This window comes from Helianthus annuus, chromosome 14 (genome assembly GCF_002127325.2).
Source record: "Helianthus annuus cultivar XRQ/B chromosome 14, HanXRQr2.0-SUNRISE, whole genome shotgun sequence".
Lineage (NCBI taxonomy): Eukaryota > Viridiplantae > Streptophyta > Magnoliopsida > Asterales > Asteraceae > Helianthus > Helianthus annuus.
This window is the reverse complement of record NC_035446.2, coordinates 158,686,745-158,711,214: the sequence shown is the minus strand read 5'-3', so window position 1 is coordinate 158,711,214 and position 24,470 is coordinate 158,686,745. Positions and strand designations below refer to the sequence as shown.

Genomic DNA, 24,470 nt, shown 5'->3' with positions numbered 1-24,470 from the left:
CAGGGAAGTAACAACACAAACTTTAAACTGACATAACTTTGACTATAATTGGAGTAATGGGCCCCACGAGTAGCACCGGTTTGACCTAGTTGTCAGACGCAAAATCTTTGATTTAAGGCTTTGATTTCGTTAATTTAAATCGTTTCACAAATTTTGCAAATTTATGCAGTTTCGCTTTTAGGCCTAAAACATATGAATCTTTGATTAGAGCAATTTATCCTCTAATTAGGTATTTAATTTTCGTATTTCCATTCAATTTGTAATTGCGAAAATTTGTCAGACTTAAAATATGTTATATAAGGACACTTATTGCAGTTATCTAGGCGTTCAGAAATTACAACTTTTTTTCTTGAAAATTACTCTCTTTGTTCTTTTTATTGGTTCTGTCTTTGTGTCGGTAATCACCATTCATTTCAACTAGCTTATACACTTTTTATTTTAATCAATGTGAAATAAGTAATCTTGATGTAAAGGAGTAATAAAATCGGGTGATTTAAATTATTTTTCCTTAATTAGCATAATCACGTTTTCTTTATTAAAATCTGAGTTTTCTCAATTCATTATATACTAATTAACACAAAGTTCGCTATTTAAACTTTATATTAAATATTAATATACATTTGAATATTTTTTTCTTAATTCATAAAATATATATAAACACATGTAGAATTACAATCAAAATGTACAAATAACTAAAGAGATTCACTTGACATATTTTAAATAACCTAAAATTAGTCTCTTATTTATTTATTTATTTTATAAAACTACAACTCACACACTCTTTAATTCTACTACTAAACTACACTTATTTGTCCACAACGAGGATTAAGCCTTCCCCACTTAGAAAGACAAATCCTTATGCAACACCTTGATACCGCTAAGCCAAAGACCTTTTTTTTAGCTATTTATGATAATTATAGTGTAGGCATAGGGCAGGAGAAAACTAAAGCCCCTACGCCAGCTCCGACCCACTCCTCCCACAACTTTTATCAACCGATATATTCCATAGCTCATCCCTACCTCTCATCATATTTCACCTATAGTTATGCACATAAAGGTATATTAGTTAGTTGTATGTATTTCACACCTCCATACAAAAGGCATAACATAACACAATGATTATTATGCAACATGGTGTGTAATCACCACTACATCAAACACCTTTGTTAAGACAAAAACTCACAAACTCCACTATGTGGGTTCATTGACTTTTGACTTTCACCTTAGTGAGATTCTTTATTCTCAATTTCACCAAACAAACTCCGTAACCCTTTATGTGAGGTTCGTAATCTCAATACTTCAATAGTAAACGGGCATACATTCAAAACCAAAATTGTGAAGTTTCTCAACTTCAGTTGTGACTTGTGAAGGTTCATACTCATACTCTCACCTTACATGAGACAACCTTCACATTATCAGTACATATCTTATTAATCAATAATTTAACACACAATCCAAGTTAAATAGCATGCATTATTCATTTTCAAGTTAAACAATCGCACATACATTCAATTGGGACTGCTTCATTTTTTTTTATTTTTCATCAACTGCTTTTACAGAATTTACGACCAATTTTTCAGTTACATTTTGTTATGGACTGAGACCATTGCAAGGTATGAAACTTGTCTCACATCAGTTGTATGGGGAACTGATGTGGGGTTTATATATCAAAATGAGCTCTCTCACCTACCATACTAGTCTTTTGGGTTAAGTTCTCTTGTTTGGTATGCAACATTGGTATCCGAGCTAGACTAGGAGTGATGGTCTGGAGAGAGCCAGTCGTGGCTAACGGGGCTCATAGTGGTGGCTTGGAAAGAGCCAACCGTGACCAACGAGGACGTGGGCTCTTAAGGAGAGTCGATTGTTATGGACTGAAACCATTGTAACGTATGAGACTTGTCCCACATCGTCCAGGCTTATTCAAAATAGGCCCACTCACCCGCGAAATCTATCCAATTTTGGCGATTGCTTTATTTTTTCAATTAAATTTTTGTACAGAATTAGCAATGGACTTGTTTTTGGTTGTTACTTCAATGATCGATTAAGGTTGGTCACAATTTTCTTTTTAAAATTCAAGTTAAAAAAACATGCGTTAAATCATTGATTTTTTTAGAATATATCCATCTTACCTTAACCAATGAACTCTTTTTATAATAAGTTATTTATAGATCGATCTTCTCTGGTCATAATTATATTTGTTTAATCTTGTAGCATACCCAATTTTGGTCAGAGATTGAGACATTAGACCAAGCAATGAATGCTTGCAGTTGTAATCTCATTTTCCCCACGCTAAACTTGACCTGGAATTTTGGCATCTACCCTGATATACCATTTTAATTTAAGCTTAGGAATGCCATAAATATTATTAAAAAAACACACCTATCTTGATTTTGTATCTTTACTTTTTTATTTAAACGGCTAATTTTCCCCCTTAAATACTTACACCTCCCAAGAATTAAACTTGGTCTTCCCACAAGACGTAATTTCTCTTGACCACTAGGCTATAGCTAAGTGGTTTGTATCTTTATATAACACTTGGAATTAGAATTTCAAGTTTCTTCACCCATTTTTTTTAAAACTATAAAAACAGTTTGCTTAAATTTTTAAATGAAATTAATAAGATTTACATCGAGATAGTTGGTAAATGGGCAACAAGCTACGCCCTCTTTTTGAATAGCAAAACTAAGTATTTTAAAGACTACATCTATGTATATAGGTAGGTACATATATATATAAGGTTGAAATCTGGTACAAATAGTCTTTTAATGCTAAGAACACAAATAACTACAATAATTATTATTATACTCTTCAGTTTTGAACCAGAGTAATTACACTAAAGCAGATTAACTAAAGTAATAATAATAATTACTTTAGTTCAAAAACTACAAAGTAATGATAATTACGCTAGTTTTTATACGCTTAATAAGTAAATTCATTCGTATTTAGTCTTAACACTATGTAGTATATACACACGTACACACCGGACTACATACAATATATAACCAGTTTTAATTAGAAAACTGTGAGAAGCGATTTTTGTAGTGCTCATATAAGTGTGAGAGAATATGATCGTTTATATGTTTTTATATATAATCGTTTTATGTATCATAATTAAAATTCATAGCTATATATACTAATTTGGTTATCATAGTTTCTAATAAAAATTGATACTCTTCAATAAAAAAAAACAATAAAAATACTTCACCCATCTCAAAGGGCCCTCCCGAGTTTTGATGGGTCTTTAATTAAACGACGATATAGAAAAACTTACATAACAAGTGTAGTGTCACTTTCGGAACATGATTTCACTTTGTGAGTTAACTTACATTCCAAATGCGTCATCTAACTCAAAGCTTCCATTGACACTCACTCGATTGTGTCTTCTGACACACCACTTGTGCTTCTCTCACAAGCAAAACCCCATCAACCATCCTTATATATAACCTACTTAAATTCCACCAAATACCATGATCAATTTACATCTCTTTTATTTTCATATTTTGTCACAAAACTTTCTGACCTTCAACAAATAGTTGCGAGGTCAAAAATGGAGGGATTAATAACTAGTTACGGGCTGATGGGCACGATGTGGGAGCAAGTGAGGGCGCCATTGATCGTGCCATTTATGAAAATTATGGTGACAATGTGCTTAGCCATGTCGATAATGCTATTTGTGGAGCGCGTTTATATGGGCCTAGTTATAGTTGTGGTTAAGTTGATGCGATATAAGCTCGATAAAAGGTACAAATGGGAGGCGATTAAGGAGGATTTGGAGACGGGTAACTCGGTTTTCCCTATGGTTTTAGTACAAATACCTATGTATAATGAAAAAGAGGTATGTAACTATGTATATATAATGTGTTTCATATATTAAAGTTCTTTTTTTTTTTTTGTATATTTCGACTTTATAATTTTATTTATTTTGTGTGTATGTATAGGTCTATCAACTTTCAATTGGAGCGGCGTGCGGGCTCTCATGGCCATCGGATCGGGTCATAATTCAAGTTCTTGATGATTCAACCGACCCGATTATTAAGGTTTAGTTAATCATATATTTATGGTGTTTGATCATCAATAAAATTATCTATTTTGATTTTGTTATATTGAAAATTGGACAGGATTTAGTAGAGTTGGAATGCAAAAGATGGGCAGGAAAAGGAATAAACATAAAGTACGAAATTAGAGATAACAGAAATGGGTACAAAGCTGGTGCACTAAAACAAGGCATGAAGCACTCTTACGTGAAGCAATGTGAGTTTGTGGCCATCTTTGATGCCGATTTTCAACCTGACCCGGACTTCCTTTGGCGCACCATCCCGTTCCTTGCGCACAACCCGGAACTCGCTCTCGTCCAAGCTCGTTGGAAATTCGGTATTCTTTTATTCTCGTCTCACATTTACTATATATTAATTATCAAGTTTTCTCGTACTCACAAAATCACTATTCAATTTTCTTACACATTTAACCCGCATACTTTGCTTATTTTACAACTTTTTTACAAACACTTTTCAATTTTCAACTTTGGTCCTTTATACTTTTCATATTTTACAAATTTGTCGTCAGCACGCATGCGTGGTTCAACATTTTTATGGTATTTGTTTTGTCGTTTAACGGCTCTGTTGTAATGCACTGCTCCTGTTAGTTATTCATTTATATATTTTACATTTCGATCTAACTTTTGCGAGTTAACAAGCTGAAACGTGCATGCGTGGTTCAACGTTTTTATGTTTACTTTTGGTTCAGTTTAACGATCCTGTCGCAAAGCTCGGGTCCTAAATACTAGTTGATATTAAGTATCTGGTGTTCGGAGTTGACTAACATTAGCCTAGTTAATAGTTGGTCGGGTCATGTGTATTGCAACCCGGGTGAGAAAGTTAATGGTAACTTTCGTTACTTATAAAAATGATCATGTTGGCTTAAAACTACTTTTTACTAGAATAAATTCTCTTATTATTATTAAAAAAATATGTGTCACTTATATCATTAAATATTATATTATTTTTATAATAAACTATATACTAGTAATTTGAATATAAAAAATGAATTTAAGAATATTTCTACCATTTTAAGTTTTATTTATTTTTAACTAAATATGCATTGAATAAATATAATTAAAAAATATTTTTAACGACTATAATCAATCTGTTTGGTTAAAACCCTTAAAGATGTTGTATACAATAAGAGTTACATTACCCGATTTTTGAATTATTCAACACACTCAAACCAACTATACTTAAATATTTTACTCACTGATCGGTTAAAGATAAAAGTGCCATGAAATCGTCTGGTTTAAAAGAAAATGAGTGGAGATGGATATGATCCAGTGGTTACCCTTGTAGCACGATAATACTCCAGTGGTCCGTTATTGATCCAAATTTGCCGCTAAAAAATAAATAAATAAGAAAATGAGTGGAATATATTTAGTGCATCTATTCTTTAAGTTATGGTTGTTGTTGGTGTATTTCAGTGAACTCAGATGAGTGTTTGATGACAAGAATGCAAGAAATGTCACTAGATTACCATTTTACTGTGGAACAAGAAGCAGGATCCGCTACACATGCATTTTTTGGCTTCAATGGTAAAGATTTTGGACCCAACTAATTTCAAAGAACTTGAATATAAACCTAGTTAGAGATTCATGAGATATGTTATTGTTTATAGGGACTGCGGGTGTTTGGCGAATTTCGGCTCTTAATGAGGCTGGTGGGTGGAAGGACCGAACTACAGTTGAAGATATGGATTTAGCGGTTCGTGTGAGCCTCAAAGGATGGAAGTTTGTATATGTTGGCGACCTCAAGGTATGTAAACAAATGAATTTTGTTGTGACCTATGGTCAAATCCGCATGTAAGGCTCCATATATACTGGTTTTGGTACCGATTGCCAATTGTTCTTAATGTGTATATGTCAAGATTATCATCCGAATCTCACACTTTTCTATTTGACTTGTAAGGTGAAAAACGAGTTACCAAGTACTTTCAAAGCATACCGTTATCAACAACATCGATGGTCATGTGGACCAGCGAACCTTTTCAAGAAAATGATCATAGAAATTGCAAGAAATAAGGTTTTATTCTTTACATTTTAATAGTAGAGATGACATAATAGGTAGGTCAAAACTTATATTTGTAATAATTATTGTGTTAAATATAACAATTTTTTATAATTTAAATAATATTATATATATATTTGAGTAAATGTTTTTAGGTTATATGTGATACAATTTATATTCGGGACTATATAAACCATTTCCTTTAAAACAATTTTTTTATATTACTAATGGTAAAACTAGTTCAAATCAATCTATTAAAAGTAAACAGTCAAAATTGTCATCTCTACACCATTACACCACGCTTCAATATATCTATATAATTAGGATTTTGGAAATGCTTATTACTTCTATTTACCATGCAGAAAGTGACCTTATGGAAAAAGTTTTACGTGATATACAGTTTCTTCTTTGTTAGAAAAATTGTTGCACATCTAGTCACGTTTATCTTCTATTGTGTGGTGTTGCCCGCAACGGTTTTGGTTCCAGAAGTGCAAGTTCCTAAATGGGGTGCCATTTATATTCCTTCGATCGTCTCTCTACTCAATGCAGTTGGGACTCCGAGGTCTTTTCATCTATTAGTCTTTTGGATCCTTTTTGAAAACGTTATGTCTCTACATCGGACAAAAGGAACGTTTATCGGCCTTTTCGAGGCAGGAACAAGGGTTAACGAATGGGTGGTCACTAAGAAACTTGGTGAAGCTATGAAAGTCAAACCAGGTTCCAAAGCTACCAAGAAACCCCCAATTCAAATAGGCGAAAGGTAATTAAAATAATTGTATCACTTAAATGGACTTGTTATCACACGTGAAGGCATTTTTAGTGTGAGTCACTAAGTTAAAATATTAAATCATATTGGGCATGTTTTGTGAGGCTCATGCCCCTGGATTTAAAGTCTTGACCCAATTTAAAGTTGGTTTTTAGAGAGTGTTTGGGATTGAGTTTGAAAATGATTTATTGACTTATTAGTTTTTTTAAAAAAGTCAATAAGACAATAAGTTATTTCTAAAATCCAGGAATTTGGGCTTTTCCAAATGTCTTATTGGCTCCAATAAGTTAATAAGCCATTTCCGAACTCAATCCCAAATTGGACATTATCAACGGGTCATAACCCGTTAAACACTAATTACAACACTAGAAAAAAATAAAATGCTTGTGCTTATGGGCTCAATCAAGCTCACAAGTTAAACATCTCAACCCAAAACCTAGAAGTTCCTACCGGTAAATTGTTCGCGAATATAAATTGTCTATCTACATAAGCCTAGGTTTTTTTTTTAACTATTACTATCCCAAAGAATTACAACTTTTAATTGGTTAAATGACTTTCACAGTGTATATATGCTGGAGATCTTTGTTGGAATTTATCTCTTCTTGTGTGGGTGCTATGACTTTTCGTTTGGGAAGAACCATTACTACATATACCTCTTCCTACAATCCATGGCTTTCTTCATCGCTGGATTTGGATACATTGGTGTTTTCGCTCCCAATTCTTGAGAAACGATACGAGAAGTATCCGGTTTTCAGTTTACGAGGACAAAAAATGTTGAAGTTGTTGTTGGTCTGTTTTGTTTTTGCAATTTTGTTACAAGAAATCAATCATTCTTTCAATATACATGTTTATAAACACTTGGAATGGGGTTGCTAAGTTATTTTTACTTAATAATGGAATTCGATTATGCACATTCTACTTGACTTGCAAGAGTTAATGAGCATTCTAAGATTATATGTGTGGCTTTGCAAACCAAAAACTAGGTATTTATATATTTAAGACTAGTGTCACCAAAGGAGGGCCAAGAGGGTCATTAAGGGAGGGTCAAGAGGATCAATCGACCCTTAGGTAGCCGAGTCAGAAATTCTATTTTTTCTTTAATGACAACGTAGTTATATGATAATCAAGGAAATCAGGGACCATATAAAACAGGCACCAAAGTTTATAGTGTACTAATTACATAGTAAAGGGTTAGTTGTAATAATAGCATAATGAGAGGTTTGAAGGTGTAACTAGTTATTTGTGTTGATTGTACTTAAACAAGGAGATGATCAATAATGAACGATCGAATTGATTGAGAATTATCTCCTCCTTCTGTGTTTTCTTCTTTAATCTTTCTCGTTCATTAAACTTAATTACCATTTTTGTACGTAACATATGGTTTCGGTTGATCATCCTAGAAATTTCTAAACGAGAACAATCATTTCAGTTTACGTAAAAAACTAAAACGGAACTAGTAGATTTGGTTTAATTCTACTATGGAGGGTCGGCCCATCTATATTACACAAAAAGTAATAAACCTCCAAAATTTAAAGCCCATTTAGGTGTGACAAGAAAATTTAGTTAGTGTCTAGACCAAAAAGTTGGAAAAAGAGTTCTAGAGAAAAATGCTCGGATAGTCCCTGTGGTTTCGCCTTTTTTCACCTATAGTTCCCAACTTTCTAAAATTACCTGAATAGTCCCCAAGTTTTCAATTTTCGTTCCCGGATAGTCCCTGGCGTGGATGGAGGTTAGTTTTTTTTGTTAAATGGGTGTGAAATGACTATAATGCCCTTACTGGTTAAAAAAAAGGGACCCACCTTTATTCTACCCCTACCCCACCCCACCCCCTCTTCCTCACTCCTTTCTCTCTTCCTCTTTCTCTTTCTTTTATATGTCTGCAACCATTAGATGTGTTTGCCAAAAACATAAGTGGGCCCACCTACAACCACCCCCATCTTCCTCCTCCATCTTCTACCATTGTCGAATTATCCAGAACCCTCTTTGTTAATTCTTTTAATTCACATAATATTTATGATATGGGTACTTATTTTACAATCTAATGAATAGTTAAATGGTTGCCAGTAAACCAAAGTGAACGAAACAAATGTTCAAATCTCTAAAAAAAAAAGAGAAGCTTTATCTTTTGAAACAAGCCACAAACATTGAGTCATCAAATCTGTTTGATGATGATGACGAAAAAGGTTTTTGAACCAAAAAGGACCCGTCACCTCTAGTCTCCAAGAAATTCAAAAAAGTCAAAAAGATTTAAGAACCGAGCCCATAAGAACTGGATTCATATTCAGTACCTAGCCTCCAAGATGAATCACCAAAAGATTTGAAATTAACCGGAGGTAATAATGATAACGTGAAGTTGATTATTAATCCTTTAGCCCACCATTCAGCCGAGTTGCAGGTTTCCAGTTGTGGCGGACAGGTAATGAAGAAGATGAAGGAGTTGTGAGGGCATAAATAGAGGAGCTTAATGAAAAAAGATGAAGATGAAGATGAAGATTTGTTGTAAGAGATTAACTGCAGTGTGTGGTGACGAGAATGAATCCACAGGCGATCGATGGTGGTGATAAACGATTCAACCTGAAATCGATTTAACAAAATTATAATTAGAAATCGTCCTGATCTGTGAAATCAGTAGTTGTTTAATGAATGGGGTTGGAGATGAACGGAGGTGGCTATCCGGAAGGGGTGACCGAAATTGGACGGATGTCAGCGTTTACAGCTGGTAACTTTGGGTCTTGGAAGGTGTAGCGGTGGTTTAGGGGTGGAGGCGGTGGAAGGTGTAGCGGTGGTTGAGGGGTGGAGGTGGTAGAGGGTGGAGGATGGGTGCAGGGGCTGTAGAGACGGTGGAGGGTGTAGTGGTGGTTGAGGGGTGGAGGCTGGAAGGAGTAGCAGTGGTTGAGAGATGGATGTGAGTTTATAGAGATGATGGTCTTTAGGTTTTTAATAAAAGATGTGGGCCCATCTGAATTTTTTGTAATATTTCTTTTTGTTTTAGTTGTTATTTTTTAATACTAAGGGCATTATAGTCAATTTATACCAACTTAACTGAGAAAACTAACCTCCATCCACGCCAGGGACTATCCGGGAACGAAAATTGAAAACTTGGGGACTATTCAGGTAATTTTAGAAAGTTGGGGACTATAGGTGAAAAAAGGCGAAACCACAGGGACTATCCGGGCATTTTTCTCAGAGTTCTAATTTTGTTTGGCTTTTTTTTTTTTTTTTTTTTTTTTTGAGTAAGGGGAAGGAGCACTCTAGGGTAGTATCCTAGCCCCGACCAATCCAATCATGCCATATCGAATTTACGGTATTTGTTCCCCTTGTTGCTAACCTTTTCTCTATTCAATATTTGTAGGCCACTTTGATGTGTTTATTGTATTTGTTTCTTCACTATGTTCCTTATTCAAAAATATATGTAGGCAATTTTGTTTCATTTACTGTATTCAACATTCAAATTTTATCGGCAATTATGGTATTGGTTGCCATCTATAGCGTTGATCTACTCGTACCGTGTTCCAGCGTCACATGAAACTATCAACGCAACACTAGAAACCGAATCACATGACTTTGTACGACCTCAAATCCACGTGTGTGTTAATTCGTAACCACGTACTACTTTGTCATATACTTGTACTATAAGACACTAAAACTTGCTAATTGAGTTTGTGGGTGTTGCTTTGGATGTTTATTATAGAATTTTACTATAAGACAATATAATAACCCTTAAACAAAGTTTTAAAGACTGAAGAATGAAACTAAATAAGTTGGGTGAAGTAGCAATACCCTAACGATTTGGGCTGCTTTTTCCTATCCATATATAACAGGTCAACTAGCTGGTCAACTTTAGCCCATTTATAGATATTAGGAACTTTTTTTTGGGTATGATTCACCTTGACCACAAATAATGGATAAAAAAAACATGTCTTGAATTGGAACTATCAAACCCTTATTTTATGTAATCTCAAAACATCATCCACCAATTTTTTTTTTGAATTCAAAGTGTCTATTGCAAAAACAACAAAAAAACAAAAACCATTAAGAATTAACCACAAGGCATGAATGTCAATACATGAATGGAAATGGTTAAAGGTGAGATTCATATAGAAGAAAAGACAAGAACAAAATAGAGAATGTGGCTTTCTAAAAGTTCTAGTACTAACTTCTATGGTGGCGGACAACGCAAGGCAAACGCCATTGTGGCGGTAGCTATCGACAAGGATAAATACAGCCAACACGCTCTCAAATGGGCTATTGAACAACTTCTCACCCGTGACCAAACCATTGTTCTCGTCCATGTTAATAACAAAACTCCCACCACAGGTATGAATATTATTTAAAAAAGGTAATTATTTTCCGCTAATTAACTAAATTTGTTTTAAAATGATCAAATGTTGTGGATAAAGCAGGGGCAACCCCTGATGGAAACAAGCTACAAAATGATAAAGTAATGAAAGATTTGTTCCTCCCTTTCCGTTGCTTCTGTACGCGTAAACATGTATGCACCTTCCCAATTTTTTTAGAAAAAAAAATTAAAAAAACGTAATCTGAAACACCCCAGACAAATCCCACGTCGGTTATGGACAGATGTTGTGTTCATAAAAAAATTGTCTTAACTCAAATATTATCGAACACATGTAGGAAACATATGAGTTTTGATTAAAAAACCATTAAAACGCCAACCAGACCCTAACCCGACACGAAAAAAACAGGTTTGGGTCGACTAACACGGCTCGTTTAAAAAAAACGGTCGGGTTTGGGTTGACCCGTATAAAAACAGGTTGACTCATTAACCCATTTAACTATTTAGAAAAAAATCTTTTATATTTTTATTTTTTCCGTTTCTATTTTACATTATTAGTTATAATAATGTTAGTTTTGACAGATTATATTATTTATTTGTCAGACTCATATTTATCATTAAACATGTTATTGATATCCCGCTTAAAAGCCAACAACTCCCTTATAAATCGTTAACTTGTCTGACTCATTTAAAAATATGGGTTAAACGGGTTGGGTTCGGGTTGACCCTAATTTATATGTGTCGGGTTAGGGTTGAAAATTTTTACCTGAATAATAATATGGGTCGGGTTAAACATTTCAACCCACCAATCCTCCAACTCACAACCCGACACGATTGACACCCCTAGTTGCAGGTACAATGCATAGAGGTTGTACTTGAAGAGAGCAACATAGCAAAAGCATTGGCAGAATATGCTTCTCAATATGCAATTGAATTCTTGGTGTTAGGTGCCGCCTCGCGACATGGTTTCATCAGGTGATGACATTTTTCAAAAGATTGTTTGCTAAAAGTATATATTATTTCCAGAAAACGGATGTTTGAATAATCGGTTTTTTCTTCATTTTCGGACCAAATGAAAGATTTAACAAGTCTGATGTTCCTACACACGTAATGAAGGCGGCCCCGGAATTCTGCACTATTTATGTGATATCCAAAGGAAAGATTTCTAGTGCAAAAAAATCAGTAAAACCTGCCCCATTTGTTTCTCCATTGTATGAGCAAATCCAAGAGCAATCTAATGCAGCCACAATTGCCAACACCTTTGCATCAGTTACACCCCCTAGCAATTTTAATGTCAGAGGTCTGTTATTTTTATTTTTATTTTCAAAGTATATTACACGTGGTAAGTCAAAAGTTTAGGGGTGGGCTAAACTTACCCACTTTCTTACTTGTCATATCCCCTCTCTAAAAACTTACTTTAATAGTTGTCAAATTACCCCATATAAAAAGGCTAGGTCTATTCGCACACGCCGTTTGTCTTTTTGCACACCCAAAGCGCCCCGCTATGGCCAAAGCGGGGCGCTTTGGCTTTGGTCAACAGACAAGGACTGACTTCTGTCAGTCCTTGTCTGTTGACTAAGCCAAAGCGCCCCGCTTTGGCCATAGCGGGGCGCTTTGGGTTTGCAAAAAGACAAACGGCTTGGGACTTGGGGTGGGGATTATTTGGGTTGATTTTGGTTAGTTTTGTAGGGATTTTTGGTTGAATTAGTATGGTAGATATTTTTGAAGTAAAAAATTTTTATGTGATATTTGCCGTTATGAATGGGAATTTGTTTTTGAATGATTGAATGTTGCCTTTTTTGAATTAAAATGTCGTTATTTTATTAAATTAACGTTGTTTTATAATTACGTCGTTACGTCGTTATTTTTACAGAAGGTGTATATAATAAGTTGAACGAGCGTTAAATAAAGCGAACACGTTAAATAAAATATACAGAAAGCATTAAACGTAAACAATCCATAACCAACGTGATGTAAATAGAAGATTAACTGCAATATATATATATATATATCAGTTTGTACATACAATACACAACAAAAAGGTACAACTGAGTCAATAATAATACATAACAAAACACTAAACAAACAAACTAAATGTACTAATCCTCGTGCGGTGGGGACGGTGGGAGGGGACGTGGAGGCAACGCAGCGAGCTCTCGTAGCTCAACGAGCGTCTCGACCATCCACTCAATGAGTGCGCCCTGACGTCTGAGGCGCCGGTCGAAGTCCCGAGCCACCTCACGCGCTACCGGAGGTAGGTCAGCGTAAACGTGCTGCGGGTACTGTGGAGGCTCAGGAGCTGGCTCAACTGGTGGTACGTGGACCTCCTCGACCCGGTCCTCCTGCGCCGGATCATCCTGAGCCTGAGGCTGAGGCTGAGGCTGAGCCTGAGCCTGAGCCTGAGCCTGAGCCTGACCCTCAGGCTGATCCTCAGGCTCATCGATGCCCAGAGCCCGTCGCTGAGCCCGCCGAGCGGCCTGCTGAACATCAGGAGGGGCTAAGATCCCAGGCCTCGCCTCGATAACAACCGGGATGACCTCCGGCAACTCCTCTGGCTGAAAAATCAGCCCGTCAGCACCCCTGAACCGCAGACCGACATCAAAGGTACGGGTGATCTGCATAGCGGATACTGACGCGCGGCCCAACCTAGATGACGGGACTGGATCGGACAGCAGCGGATCTAGCTCGGGCACGATCCCTAGCGATCGTGCAATGGCAGTGATAAACGAGCCAGTGTGAAGAAACCCGCGGAGCTGCCGGTGGTATGCAGTAGCAAAGTACTCTGCCAGGCTGGCTGCTAGATCGCAGGGCTGGCGGCGTAGTAGGCAGTAAAGAAAGAAAAGGTCACTAAGGTTGACCTTCTCCTTGCTGGACCCCCGCGGCACGATAGTCGACGCTATCACCTGGTGCAGGTATCGGTACAAGGGATCTACAATGGTGGTGGCCTTTTGCCAGGATTTCCCAAAGGGAACCCTGGAAATGGCCCTCCAGAAACTAATAAGCGTCTGCCTGTCCATCATCGTAACAGCCTGCGTATACAAATCAGTATCAAGCTCAGGCTCAGTGTACAAACCTGTGTGGACAGCAAACTCCCGCACGCTCATCTCAAACTGCTGACCGGCCAGACGGAAGGTAACCTCGTGTACCGGAAATAAAGGGTCCTCCACGTAATCGGCCGGATGCGGCGCGTATGTAAACGTAGAGCAAAACTCGTACGTAAGCTCCGGGTACGAGTCCTCCATCGCCAACTGAAATAGGCGCGACCAAGGAGTATCTAGCCCAACTATCTCTCGCGCCCGCTCGATCTCCCCCACGGTAGCTAGCAGCTCCCAGTCTATCCCAACGTGCTCCCCAATCGGTATAGTGCGCAACCTAGCGCATCTCCCTCTCGCCCGTGAGCCCACCGGAAACTGAAGATACGGACACTCCGGCTCCTCCTCGCCCCCCTCCACTCCCTCATCAATATGCTCAATCTCCTCATCGGATAAATCCATCCCTGCACGTTGATCAATTAAACAAATATTAATAATTATTAAACAAATAATAACTAAATAATAATAAATAAACTAATAATAATATTAATAATTATTAAACAAATAATAATTATTAAACAAATAATTATAAATAAACAAATAATTATTAATAATAATAAACTAATAATAATATTAAACAAATAATAATTAAATAATAATAAATAAACTAATAATAATTATTAAACAAATAATAATTATTAAACAAATATTAATAAACATAATAAATAAACAAATAATAATTAATATTAATAAACTAATAATAATATTAATAATTATTAAACAAATAATAATTATTAAACAAATAATTATAAATAAACAAATAATTATTAATAATAATAAACTAATAATAATAAACTAATAATAATATTAAACAAATAATAATTAAATAATAATAAATAAACTAATAATAATTATTAAACAAATAATAATTATTAAACAAATATTAATAAACATAATAAATAAACAAATAATAATTATTAAACAAATAATAATAAATAAACAAATAATAATTAAATAATAATAAATAATAATAATTAAATAGATAATTAAATAAAGAAAAAAAAATAAACTTGAACCAAAGCGCCCCGCTATGGCCTCGGCGCGGCGCTTTGGTTCTTCATTTTGAAGAACAGCAGCGAACACAGCAGCAATCTAACCTCAAATCAACACAAACATGCTCTAAAATATACACTAAATGATACACGAAGACTAAGGGCTTTAGATCTAACCTTTTAGCCGCTGAAAAGCTCGGAAAATCAACGAAAATGGCTCGAGTGTGTGAAATCGCACTGTTTGTGTGTGTGATGTTGTTTGGGTGAAGTGAGGGGGGAGATGCCCCGCTTCAGGGTATAACGAGGGACCAAAGCGCCCCGCTATGGCCAAAGCGCGGCGCTTTGGGCCCAAAACGCTCCGTTTTGGCCATAGCGGGGCGTTTTGGTGTTTTTTTTAATTTTTTAAAATTGTATTTAATTAACAAACGGGTCAATAAAAGGTCTAAATTTGCCGTTTTTTCTTTTATACATCATTTTTTAATATATATGGACTATACGGCAAGTTTCGGATCAAATCGGTTACGTGTGATGTCTTATTCCGTTATCTCGTGTCATTTAGGTTTGAAATCACAAGTACTCCTGTGAGAAGTTTTATGTGTAACAGGCGCCTACCATACATGAACATGACTTAATTTTTCATTAATTGCAGTATTATGATGTATGTTGTCATTTCGGGTCGTACAAGTGCGTATTGAATCCGATTGGGTCGTGTCGGTGACATTCGGTTTTTAACGTGATGTAACGCGTATATTGAACAAACACAAACGTGGTTATTATTAAACACATTTAGGATACATGAACACAAACGTGATTATTATTAAACACATTTAAGATACATCGTGAACATATGGGGTTGCATTAAGGTCGGGGGCACGATACGTAAGCATTTCGTACGTGTCGATCTGATCCCTGTATAATGTATGCCAGCCTGCTGCGCGCTCTGTTCTGTTCGCTGTCCATAGTAGGTTTGGGGGAGGCATTGGATAAGAACCTCCAAGCTCTACATGTATGAAATGACCCTTGTCGACAAACACAACCGCAACTACCAGGTGAGGTTCATCAGCTTCGTTTGGGCCGCCCAGCATAGGGAAAATTGTATCGCTCCCACGAATGTCGAAGGTGTGAACAATCACACCGTATCGTTGGGCAATAAGAAACCCCGTCTCAGGCATCGTCATGTAATTTTCGATATCTGCTCGTCCCACCCCCTTGAAATCGATCCGTTTAACCAGCTCATCATAATGTCCTACATTTTCCGGATCGAAAACCTGCCTCCAAAGCGATTCGTGCATACGTAACTCCTTTAAAAGCTGTTCCCGGATCTTCAAATATGAATTTTGTTTCAATCCTAACCCAACAGCCACCGATCTAAATCCACAATGACCATCTGGTTTCACGTCCTTTATTTTAACGATGTATGGATGGATCACGTTGGGAATCTGAGATGCGTAGTTGCGGATCGCTATATCCGTCTTAGGACCGAGCTTGATATTCGGGAAATCAGGGTGTAGGTTGAGCGGTTTGGTATTCTTTCCTCTGCAAGAATCTTCGGCTGATACGTACGAGCTGTGACGGGGAAGATCGTCTGAGGCATCGACCCAAGTTTCTTCTGACGGATTGTGAGAGCTTTGTCTAGCAGCTTCAGCCTTTCTTTCTTCCTGCCTTTTCAATGTTGGTCGACCACGAGTTTTCTTCAGAACAGCAGGAGGTTTTTTGTTACTGTCCCCTGGATTGAGGATTTGCTGAAACTTTTCAAAGAAGCTCCTTTTCACTTGAGGGGGTGTTGGATCGATCTGTTTTTTCAATTTTTCAAATTCCGCGTCTACATCAATATCCTCTATTTTATTCCTTGCAGGCTTGAAGTCAAGCTTCTTCCAAAACACGTCTATGTGTGTGATCCGGATTTGCTGACCTGTGGATGAAAACAAATTAGGTGGCATAATCATAACGAGAAAGTTCAAAAATAATAATTACCTTTATTTTCCAACTTTTCCAAACGACAGGCACATGGCAAACCACAGCTGGTAAAAAGTTGGCAACCACAGCTTGCACCGTAGGCTCTCAACCCGTCTTCCTTACGCTTTAGTTCGATACTCAAAAGCTCAATCGCATATATTGAAACCTTTCTGAGAATATATGCAAGCATGGGCTGCTTCTTGTGGTGCGTCATCACTTTTCGGAGGCTTGTTTCAAAGGTACTTCTAATCTCGGCGTATTGTTTAGCAACAACATGATCAACATACAGTACAAGTTTATCCAGTGTGTTGCGATGACTTGGAAAGTGACTTTTTAATGTTGCATGCATGCTCTCAACCCTGTTGGTCGTAGTCTGGCGAAAGTTGATAGTTTGGTTAATCCAGCAAGATACAAACTTTTCACGGTACGGATCCAACCAGGATTTCTTCATATAATCATAAACCTCTAAAATTAAAAAACGTAAATAGTCAGTTTTTGTTATTATATAAAATTTGAACATAATTATGTAAGAAATACTCACGTTCACGGTCAGCCTCTTTCAGCTGTGCTTCAAAGTTTTCCAAGTTATACATGTAAATTTCCTCGGTCGTAGATTCGCACAATGTCCAAAATGTACGTACGAATTCTTTCCACTCCTTGTCAGAGAATTTCCTCTTGCTGTTCTTATTAATATTTTGTTGAATATGGAACCGACAAAGATACTTATGCGCTTTTGGAAAAACTTGTTCACACGCGTTCATTAGCGCAAAATCCCTGTCTGTTAAAATCACGCGCGGTTCCATACATCCTGCCAGCATAGACTTGATCCTCTGCAACACCCATAGGTAGTTCTCTGACTTCTCGGCGGAAATTACAGCACAAGCAGCCGTAAACGATTTGTTTGTCGACGTCATGCCTACGACCTGAACAAATGGCAGGTTGTACATGTTCGTTTTGTATGTGGCGTCAATCATTAGCACATGCGGGAAGGCACACCACATAGTGAATGATTTTTCGTGAACAAAGAAGACGTCTTCAACTTCGTTCGATATCTCATTCGTGCGCATGTAATAAGTGTAATTTTTTTCGATAAGAATGTTTTCAAGTTTTTGCATCGGAGAGTTACCTACATTTTTTTCGGCGTTGATCTTCTGAACAGCGTTGTGTATATCTTTCGGAATAAGCTTTCTAGCCGGATTGTTTTTTGTCAGCGTTCGCCAAATACTTTGGTTGCGAATATCTTGCTCTGCCAACTCCTTAACCAGTTTTTTGTCCTCCGAAGAAAGCCTTCTCGCATACGCGTGACCCTCGAAGTTTTCAATAGGAGTGTGGTTATGCTTCGCCTTCGTCACCTCGATCCTCCAAACACTTCCGGATGATTCCGAAAACCCGATCATCTCGAACGGGCAGCCTATTTTCTTGCTACCCGTTTTCCTCTGTGTAGCTACACTCTTATGCTCCCCACCAAAAGTACATTGAAACCAAATCTTGTAATTCTCTCCTCTTTTATTCGACCTCTTTGTCACAATGAGGTAACCATTGTCTTTTGCCGTGTCTTGTACCCAACGCACCATCTCTTTACGTGACGAAAAGGTCTGCGTTGTATCAAACGAAAATGTAACCGGGTAACAACCTTCCTCGTCAACAGACACATCCTCCGGCTCACCATCGTCACCGACATTCGAATAGACTTGATGTTCAAAGCTTTGTTCACAACCGTAACTCTGGGTTGGATAACACTCCTGCTGTACAAAGCTTTGCTCGCCACCGTAACCGAAATTCGAATAACCTTGTTGACAACCGTAACTTTCGTTTGGATAACACTCCTGCTGTACAAAGCTATACTCGCCACCGTAACCGAAATTCGAATAACCTTGTTGTGCGTAAGGGTCCTCCACAGGGGTATTCAAATCCAGCTGCACCGTGTTATCACGATAACGAATGCCAGAGACAACCTCTGTCTCCCTCAAGTTGGACGACACCGGTTTCTCAAACGAGTCAGAAATAGCGGTCCCCTCGTAAGAATCAGGAACAACCGACTCGTCAGAATAATCACCGAAAAGATAGTTACTGAACCACGACATCGTTTTTTCAAAAAATTTAACTAATAGAGCAAAGAAGATCGACAGAAAACAATTCGAGTGATGAATCCGTTGTCTGGCCAGTGATTTAAAGCCAGAATGTGGGATCGAAGCGCCGCGCTTTGGCCATAGCGCGGCGCTTAGGGTTCACGGGCTCACTGAAACCTAGTCACACTTTATGTCTGTCAGTCTGTCACTCAGTCAGTCATTCGAAACCTCGTATCACCTTTTGTCGCCCTAAGCGCCGCGCTTTGGCCAAAGCGGAGCGCTTAGGGGTGTGAAAATTATTTTGGCGTGTGTGATTAGCATGGTCCTATAAAAATCGTTAGGTGAAATACAATTTAAGGCCTAAAGTTATAAAGTCATAACTAATTTCTTTAAATTTTGTTATAACTAAAATACCAAATGTTATTTATTGATTTTTTTATTTCATAAATCAATATTTTTTTACCATCCTATTTTAAATTTTTAATGTAATCTGTAGTTTCATCAAAATTTGTTACAATTAAATAACTAATATTATTTTTAATGTAATCTGTAGTTTCATCAAAATTTGTTACAATTAAATAACTAATATTATTTATTTATTTAATAGATCGATATTTATTTTATTTTACTATCCTATTTTTAATTTATTTTGTTTTCTATAATTCAAATATAAATGGAATATAGAAAATATTATAAAATAATTAAATCAGATATAATTTAAATAAAAGGAAAAGTAGGTGATGAGTTGGATAATAAGGTGGTAGTTTTGGAATGGTTTAGTGTTGTGGAAAAAAAAGTGGGGTTTAAAATGGTTGTGGTTTGGAATGATGTGACATGTTGAATAGACAGTCTGGATTTTGGACCACCTTTAGCGTTGTGGGTGCTCTCATAGGCACCAAAAGGGTGACTGGTGACCAAATGAGTAGCTTTTTAAAAGTTAAGATCATAAATGAATTTTTGACTTACCACATCAACCATCTGTGTAAATTACTCTCTCGTTTATATATTTTTCGGAACCTGGTTTAACTTAGTGTTTCGCTTGCACATGACATAGATAATCCGTTAGTTGCACCCGAAAAGTTACCAGAGAAGCCTCGTCCAGTTCTTGAAGAACTCGGATCATTTAAGTAAGTCTCAACAGTTGATTAAACTGAAGTACATTATGGAACTGACAAAGTTTTACTCAAATTTATGTTAAATATCAGATCACCATTTGCCCGACCCGGAAAAGCACCAAATGCAAAGTTGCTGATGCTTGGAGACCTTACAGAATCTGAAACTGACATATCATTTATAGGTGACGGAAGGCCCACCACTGATCCGATCTCCGATTCTTTGGATAATGACATGGACTTGAGCCCAACTGCAACTACATCCTCGCGTATGTCAAACAGTTCAGATCATGTTTTAGGCCCGGCTTATGCTAAAGCCCGTGGATCTGTAGATTTTTCATCTTCATCTCAGAGTAATATGGTAAACAATCTCATCTCACTAATTTAAACATGTTGCAATTTTATTTCAACCCATTTATATATGATTTATGAATAAACTGATTCATGTTACTTTTGCTTTAAACATGTTTTTTTACTAAATAAGACAACATAATAACATACTGTCTTTTGTCCTATCGACTCGTTGCTAGATTAAGATTTAATGTAGGTGGATGCATGTTTTGGTAATTCTTGAACATTACCAAAATATGCATCCACCTGCAGGAAATCTTCCTGACCCACAGGGGCGATGCTTTGAAGGGGCCGGGAGGGGCGCCCGAGTGCCCGACCCCCCGAAGTTTTCAGCCAGTAGTGTTATATATGTAGTTTTCGTATAGAAATTTTTGGGTATATACATTTTCGACTCCCCCGTAAAAAATTTCAAGCTTCGCCACTGCTGACCCATTACTTGACCGCCCATGTTGCCAACCGAACATACACTATTAACAAATTAATATCCATTTGTAGGACGAAGACAACGAAATGAAAAGGCTGAAGATGGATCTCATGAGGACAATGGAATTATACAGTACAGCCTGCAAAGAATCACTTACCGCAAAAGAAAAGGTGGTGTAACTTTTTTCTAACTGTAGCATAAGCGTTCGTAAAATAATATAAATAAAACGTTAAAAACGCTTTTAATAACTAAAACACGGTTACAACTGAAATAAAGAAAAAAACACAAGAAAAAGAATGTGCTGACTAAGGGTTCTTGTTCAACACGGGTCCCTTCAAGCAAATTAAAAGCCTCATAACTTTACAACTAACATATAACTGCAATAGGCGGGAGAATTGCAACGGTGGCGTGACGAAGAAAAACAAAAAATGGCGGAAGAGATGAGGAAAATGGGCGATCAAGAAAAAAACAAAGGCAGGGCAGCATTGGAGAAAGCAGAAGCTTCTAATAGAATCGCAGAACTGGATTCAAATAGAAGAGTGATTGCTGAAATGAAACAACTTACGACAGACGATAATGATGATGACCATAAATTTAATTATCATAGATACACCATTGAAGAGATAGAAGAAGCAACACAGTATTTTTCATCGTCCGTAAAAATCGGTGAAGGGGGCTATGGTCCTGTTTATAGAGGTCGCCTCAGTAATTATGATTGTGCGATTAAGGTTTTACGTCCGGGTGCTGCACAGGGAAGGTCACAGTTTCAGAAAGAGGTATATAATTCCAAACAACCAATGTTTTTATAACCGGACTAGTAATCATATCACAGGTAGGTCCGGTTTAAAAAACAGGACCATGTTATAAATATTATAAAGTTAAATATATTTTTTGTTAAAACCGTATAATACACTTGTACGTAGTGTATAACCGTACATGTGGTCACATAATCTTATTGTGTATCATATCTAAAGTAGTAGGTACTAGTGTTTATGTGGTCAGGGTCGGCCCGTTAGGCTTTCCACCCTAGGCACGGGCCTAGGGCCACCAAAAAACAAGGGCCTCCAATTTTTAGTAAGTTTTATATATTGTATATGTATTAGGCCCAAAAAAAACAAAACTAAACCGGTTTTTTTTATTAAAGGAGCCCAGATAAAAATTGTTTAGAAAAAAATCTCACATTCAAGCACAGGTAAAGAAGGAGGGTTTTGTTACTAAATATATTGAAAATCATAATTTTGCAAAAGGGCCTCCACTTCGTAGTTCGCTTAGGATCTACAAAAATGTTGGAACGGCCCTGTATACGGTTTTGTTCTCATCTAAAGGATTGTGACTGTAATTATTGAAGTTAAAGGCTATCCGTTGTAATCCGATACAAACATAAAGGACGAAAAATGTAATTTACCCATGAACTAATTTACAACAAATATGAAAGTAACTTTATGTTTTGGACTTTTGGTGTAAATTTGCAATGTTAAATAAGTTATGAAACTTTAAAATAACAAAATACAAATATCGAAATTGTACATGAATAAACATATGAGTTTTTGAAAGAAAAAAAATGTAGTCCACTTTGTTTGTTTAGCCGGTAACTAGTTTGTTCTTGTTCAACGGAAATGGTTCAAACAGACTCAACCGGACCGCTTATGTAGTCAGTCTGATGATGTTCTAATGGTTGATGACAGGTGGAAGTGTTAAGTTGCATACGGCATCCAAACATGGTACCATTCTTAGGAGCATGTCCAGAATACGGTTGTCTGGTGTACGAATACATGTCTAATGGCAGCTTAGAAGAACGGCTACTCCGAAGAGGAAACACCCCACCATTATCATGGCAAACCAGATTTAAAATTGCGTCAGAGATAGTTACAGGCGTCTTATTTCTCCATCAAACCAAACCTGAGCCCATAGTTCACCGCGACCTGAAGCCCGGTAACATTCTTCTAGACCAAAACTTTGTAGGCAGGATAAGTGATGTGGGTCTAGCGCGGTTACTCCCTCCTTCAATAGCCGAGGACATCACTCAGTACCGTATGACATCAACGGCTGGCACCTTTTGTTATATTGATCCTGAGTATCAACAAACCGGGATGCTTGGGGTGAAATCGGATGTATATTCTCTAGGGATCATGTTGCTGCAGATGATTACAGCCAAACCCGCAATGGGTTTGAGTCATCATGTTGAGAATGCTATTGAAAAGGGAACGTTTGATCAGATGTTGGACCCATGTGTGCCTGATTGGCCTCAAGATGAAGCGCTTGGGTTTGCGAAATTAGCATTGCAATGCGCTGAGCTTAGGCGGAAAGATAGACCCGATTTAGGGAAGGTGGTTTTGCCTGAGCTTACTAGATTGAGAGATCTTGGTGAAGAGAGTATGCCGGTATGATCTACAAAAGTACCTAATAGATTAGTTATTGTGGATTTGGTTTTATCTCTAACAGGCAGATAAAAGAAAAAAGATCTGCTAAACCTTACACGGGTCAGGAATCAAAGTGATTAAAAGTTGTACAGAATGTATTTTTGGTACATAAAACCTCGTAAGTCGTTATATTTATATAGAGAGATATTATTATGTGAATAATATAACTTTATGTAATCATGTGAATAATTAATATAGTGAGTTCCTATGGAGGAGGTTAATGACCCGTCGGAAAGCCGTATAAGTTAACCCCTAGTGTAGTAAAAACTAGGAACCACATGAAAAGACAATTATAATGTGATGTTAGCTTTTCCATTTTCTGATTTTTTAGTTAGATAAACCATGGTTAAGATTAGTCATTTTTATGAAAAGATTAACAATTTTTATATTATCTAGTAGTAAATGGTTAAGATTAGTCATTTTTATGAAAAGATTAACAATTTTTTATATTATCTAGTAGTAAATCATTAATGTATTATCTAACATGTAAAGTAATTTAGTAGTAAATCAATATGTAGTATTATGTATTTCATTGAATTTAAAGTTTAATAAATTTAATTTAAACAAATAAATTGTGATCTACTCTCTCTCTCTCTCTCAAGTAAACCATGAAATCATAAATGTTATTTGTTAGCTAGGAGTTCTTGCGCCGATGGAGCGATGGTCTTCTGGCATAATGGCACCAAGGGTTTATCCTCACTAAATTTATGTGGGTTCGAGTCCCAAAAAGTGGGTAATATGTAGGATTTTAGGAGTTGTATATTTGTCGTTAAAAAAAAGTTATTGGTGGGTTGGCAATGGTTTTTAAAGAAACATGCTATGATTTAATTCATACTCATCGGTCAACAGTCTATGAGTTGTCTATCTCTCTCTTGCTAGACCTTGGCAGCGAATCTGAACCATCTCTGGCGGCGAAACTTGGAACCAGAGAAGACCTAATC

General features: G+C 36.8%; 2 protein-coding genes across 2 annotated transcripts; both read left to right on the top strand.

The window, feature by feature from the left end:
• Positions 1-3,471: 3,471 nt before the first annotated feature.
• LOC110904620 (glucomannan 4-beta-mannosyltransferase 9) lies at positions 3,472-7,739 on the top strand. The gene is made up of 8 exons (XM_022150465.2): positions 3,472-3,835; positions 3,939-4,037; positions 4,119-4,371; positions 5,468-5,578; positions 5,662-5,798; positions 5,952-6,065; positions 6,413-6,810; positions 7,379-7,739. The coding sequence occupies exons 1-8, from the start codon at positions 3,548-3,550 to the stop codon at positions 7,539-7,541; spliced, it is 1,563 nt and encodes a 520-aa protein (XP_022006157.1). The 5' UTR covers positions 3,472-3,547; the 3' UTR covers positions 7,542-7,739.
• A 3,204-nt stretch (positions 7,740-10,943) lies between these two features.
• On the top strand, positions 10,944-23,664 carry LOC110904621 (U-box domain-containing protein 35). Its single transcript, XM_035983139.1, has 9 exons — positions 10,944-11,133; positions 11,217-11,308; positions 11,967-12,088; positions 12,193-12,413; positions 20,277-20,349; positions 20,428-20,695; positions 21,181-21,279; positions 21,496-21,885; positions 22,795-23,664. The coding sequence occupies exons 1-9, from the start codon at positions 10,944-10,946 to the stop codon at positions 23,494-23,496; spliced, it is 2,157 nt and encodes a 718-aa protein (XP_035839032.1). The 3' UTR covers positions 23,497-23,664.
• Positions 23,665-24,470: the final 806 nt, after the last annotated feature.

What these genes read in the sequence shown, in the direction of transcription:
- LOC110904620 (XM_022150465.2), top strand. Translation starts at nt 3,548, where the DNA reads ATGGAGGGATTAATAACTAGTTACGGGCTGATGGGCACGATGTGGGAG. An exon ending in CTATGTATAATGAAAAAGAG is followed by an intron (nt 3,836 to 3,938) that starts GTATGTAACTAT and finishes GTGTATGTATAG; the next exon opens with GTCTATCAACTTTCAATTGG. An exon ending in CAACCGACCCGATTATTAAG is followed by an intron (nt 4,038 to 4,118) that starts GTTTAGTTAATC and finishes AAAATTGGACAG; the next exon opens with GATTTAGTAGAGTTGGAATG.
- LOC110904621 (XM_035983139.1), top strand. Translation starts at nt 10,944, where the DNA reads ATGTGGCTTTCTAAAAGTTCTAGTACTAACTTCTATGGTGGCGGACAA. An exon ending in TAACAAAACTCCCACCACAG is followed by an intron (nt 11,134 to 11,216) that starts GTATGAATATTA and finishes TTGTGGATAAAG; the next exon opens with CAGGGGCAACCCCTGATGGA. An exon ending in CACTTACCGCAAAAGAAAAG is followed by an intron (nt 21,280 to 21,495) that starts GTGGTGTAACTT and finishes TAACTGCAATAG; the next exon opens with GCGGGAGAATTGCAACGGTG.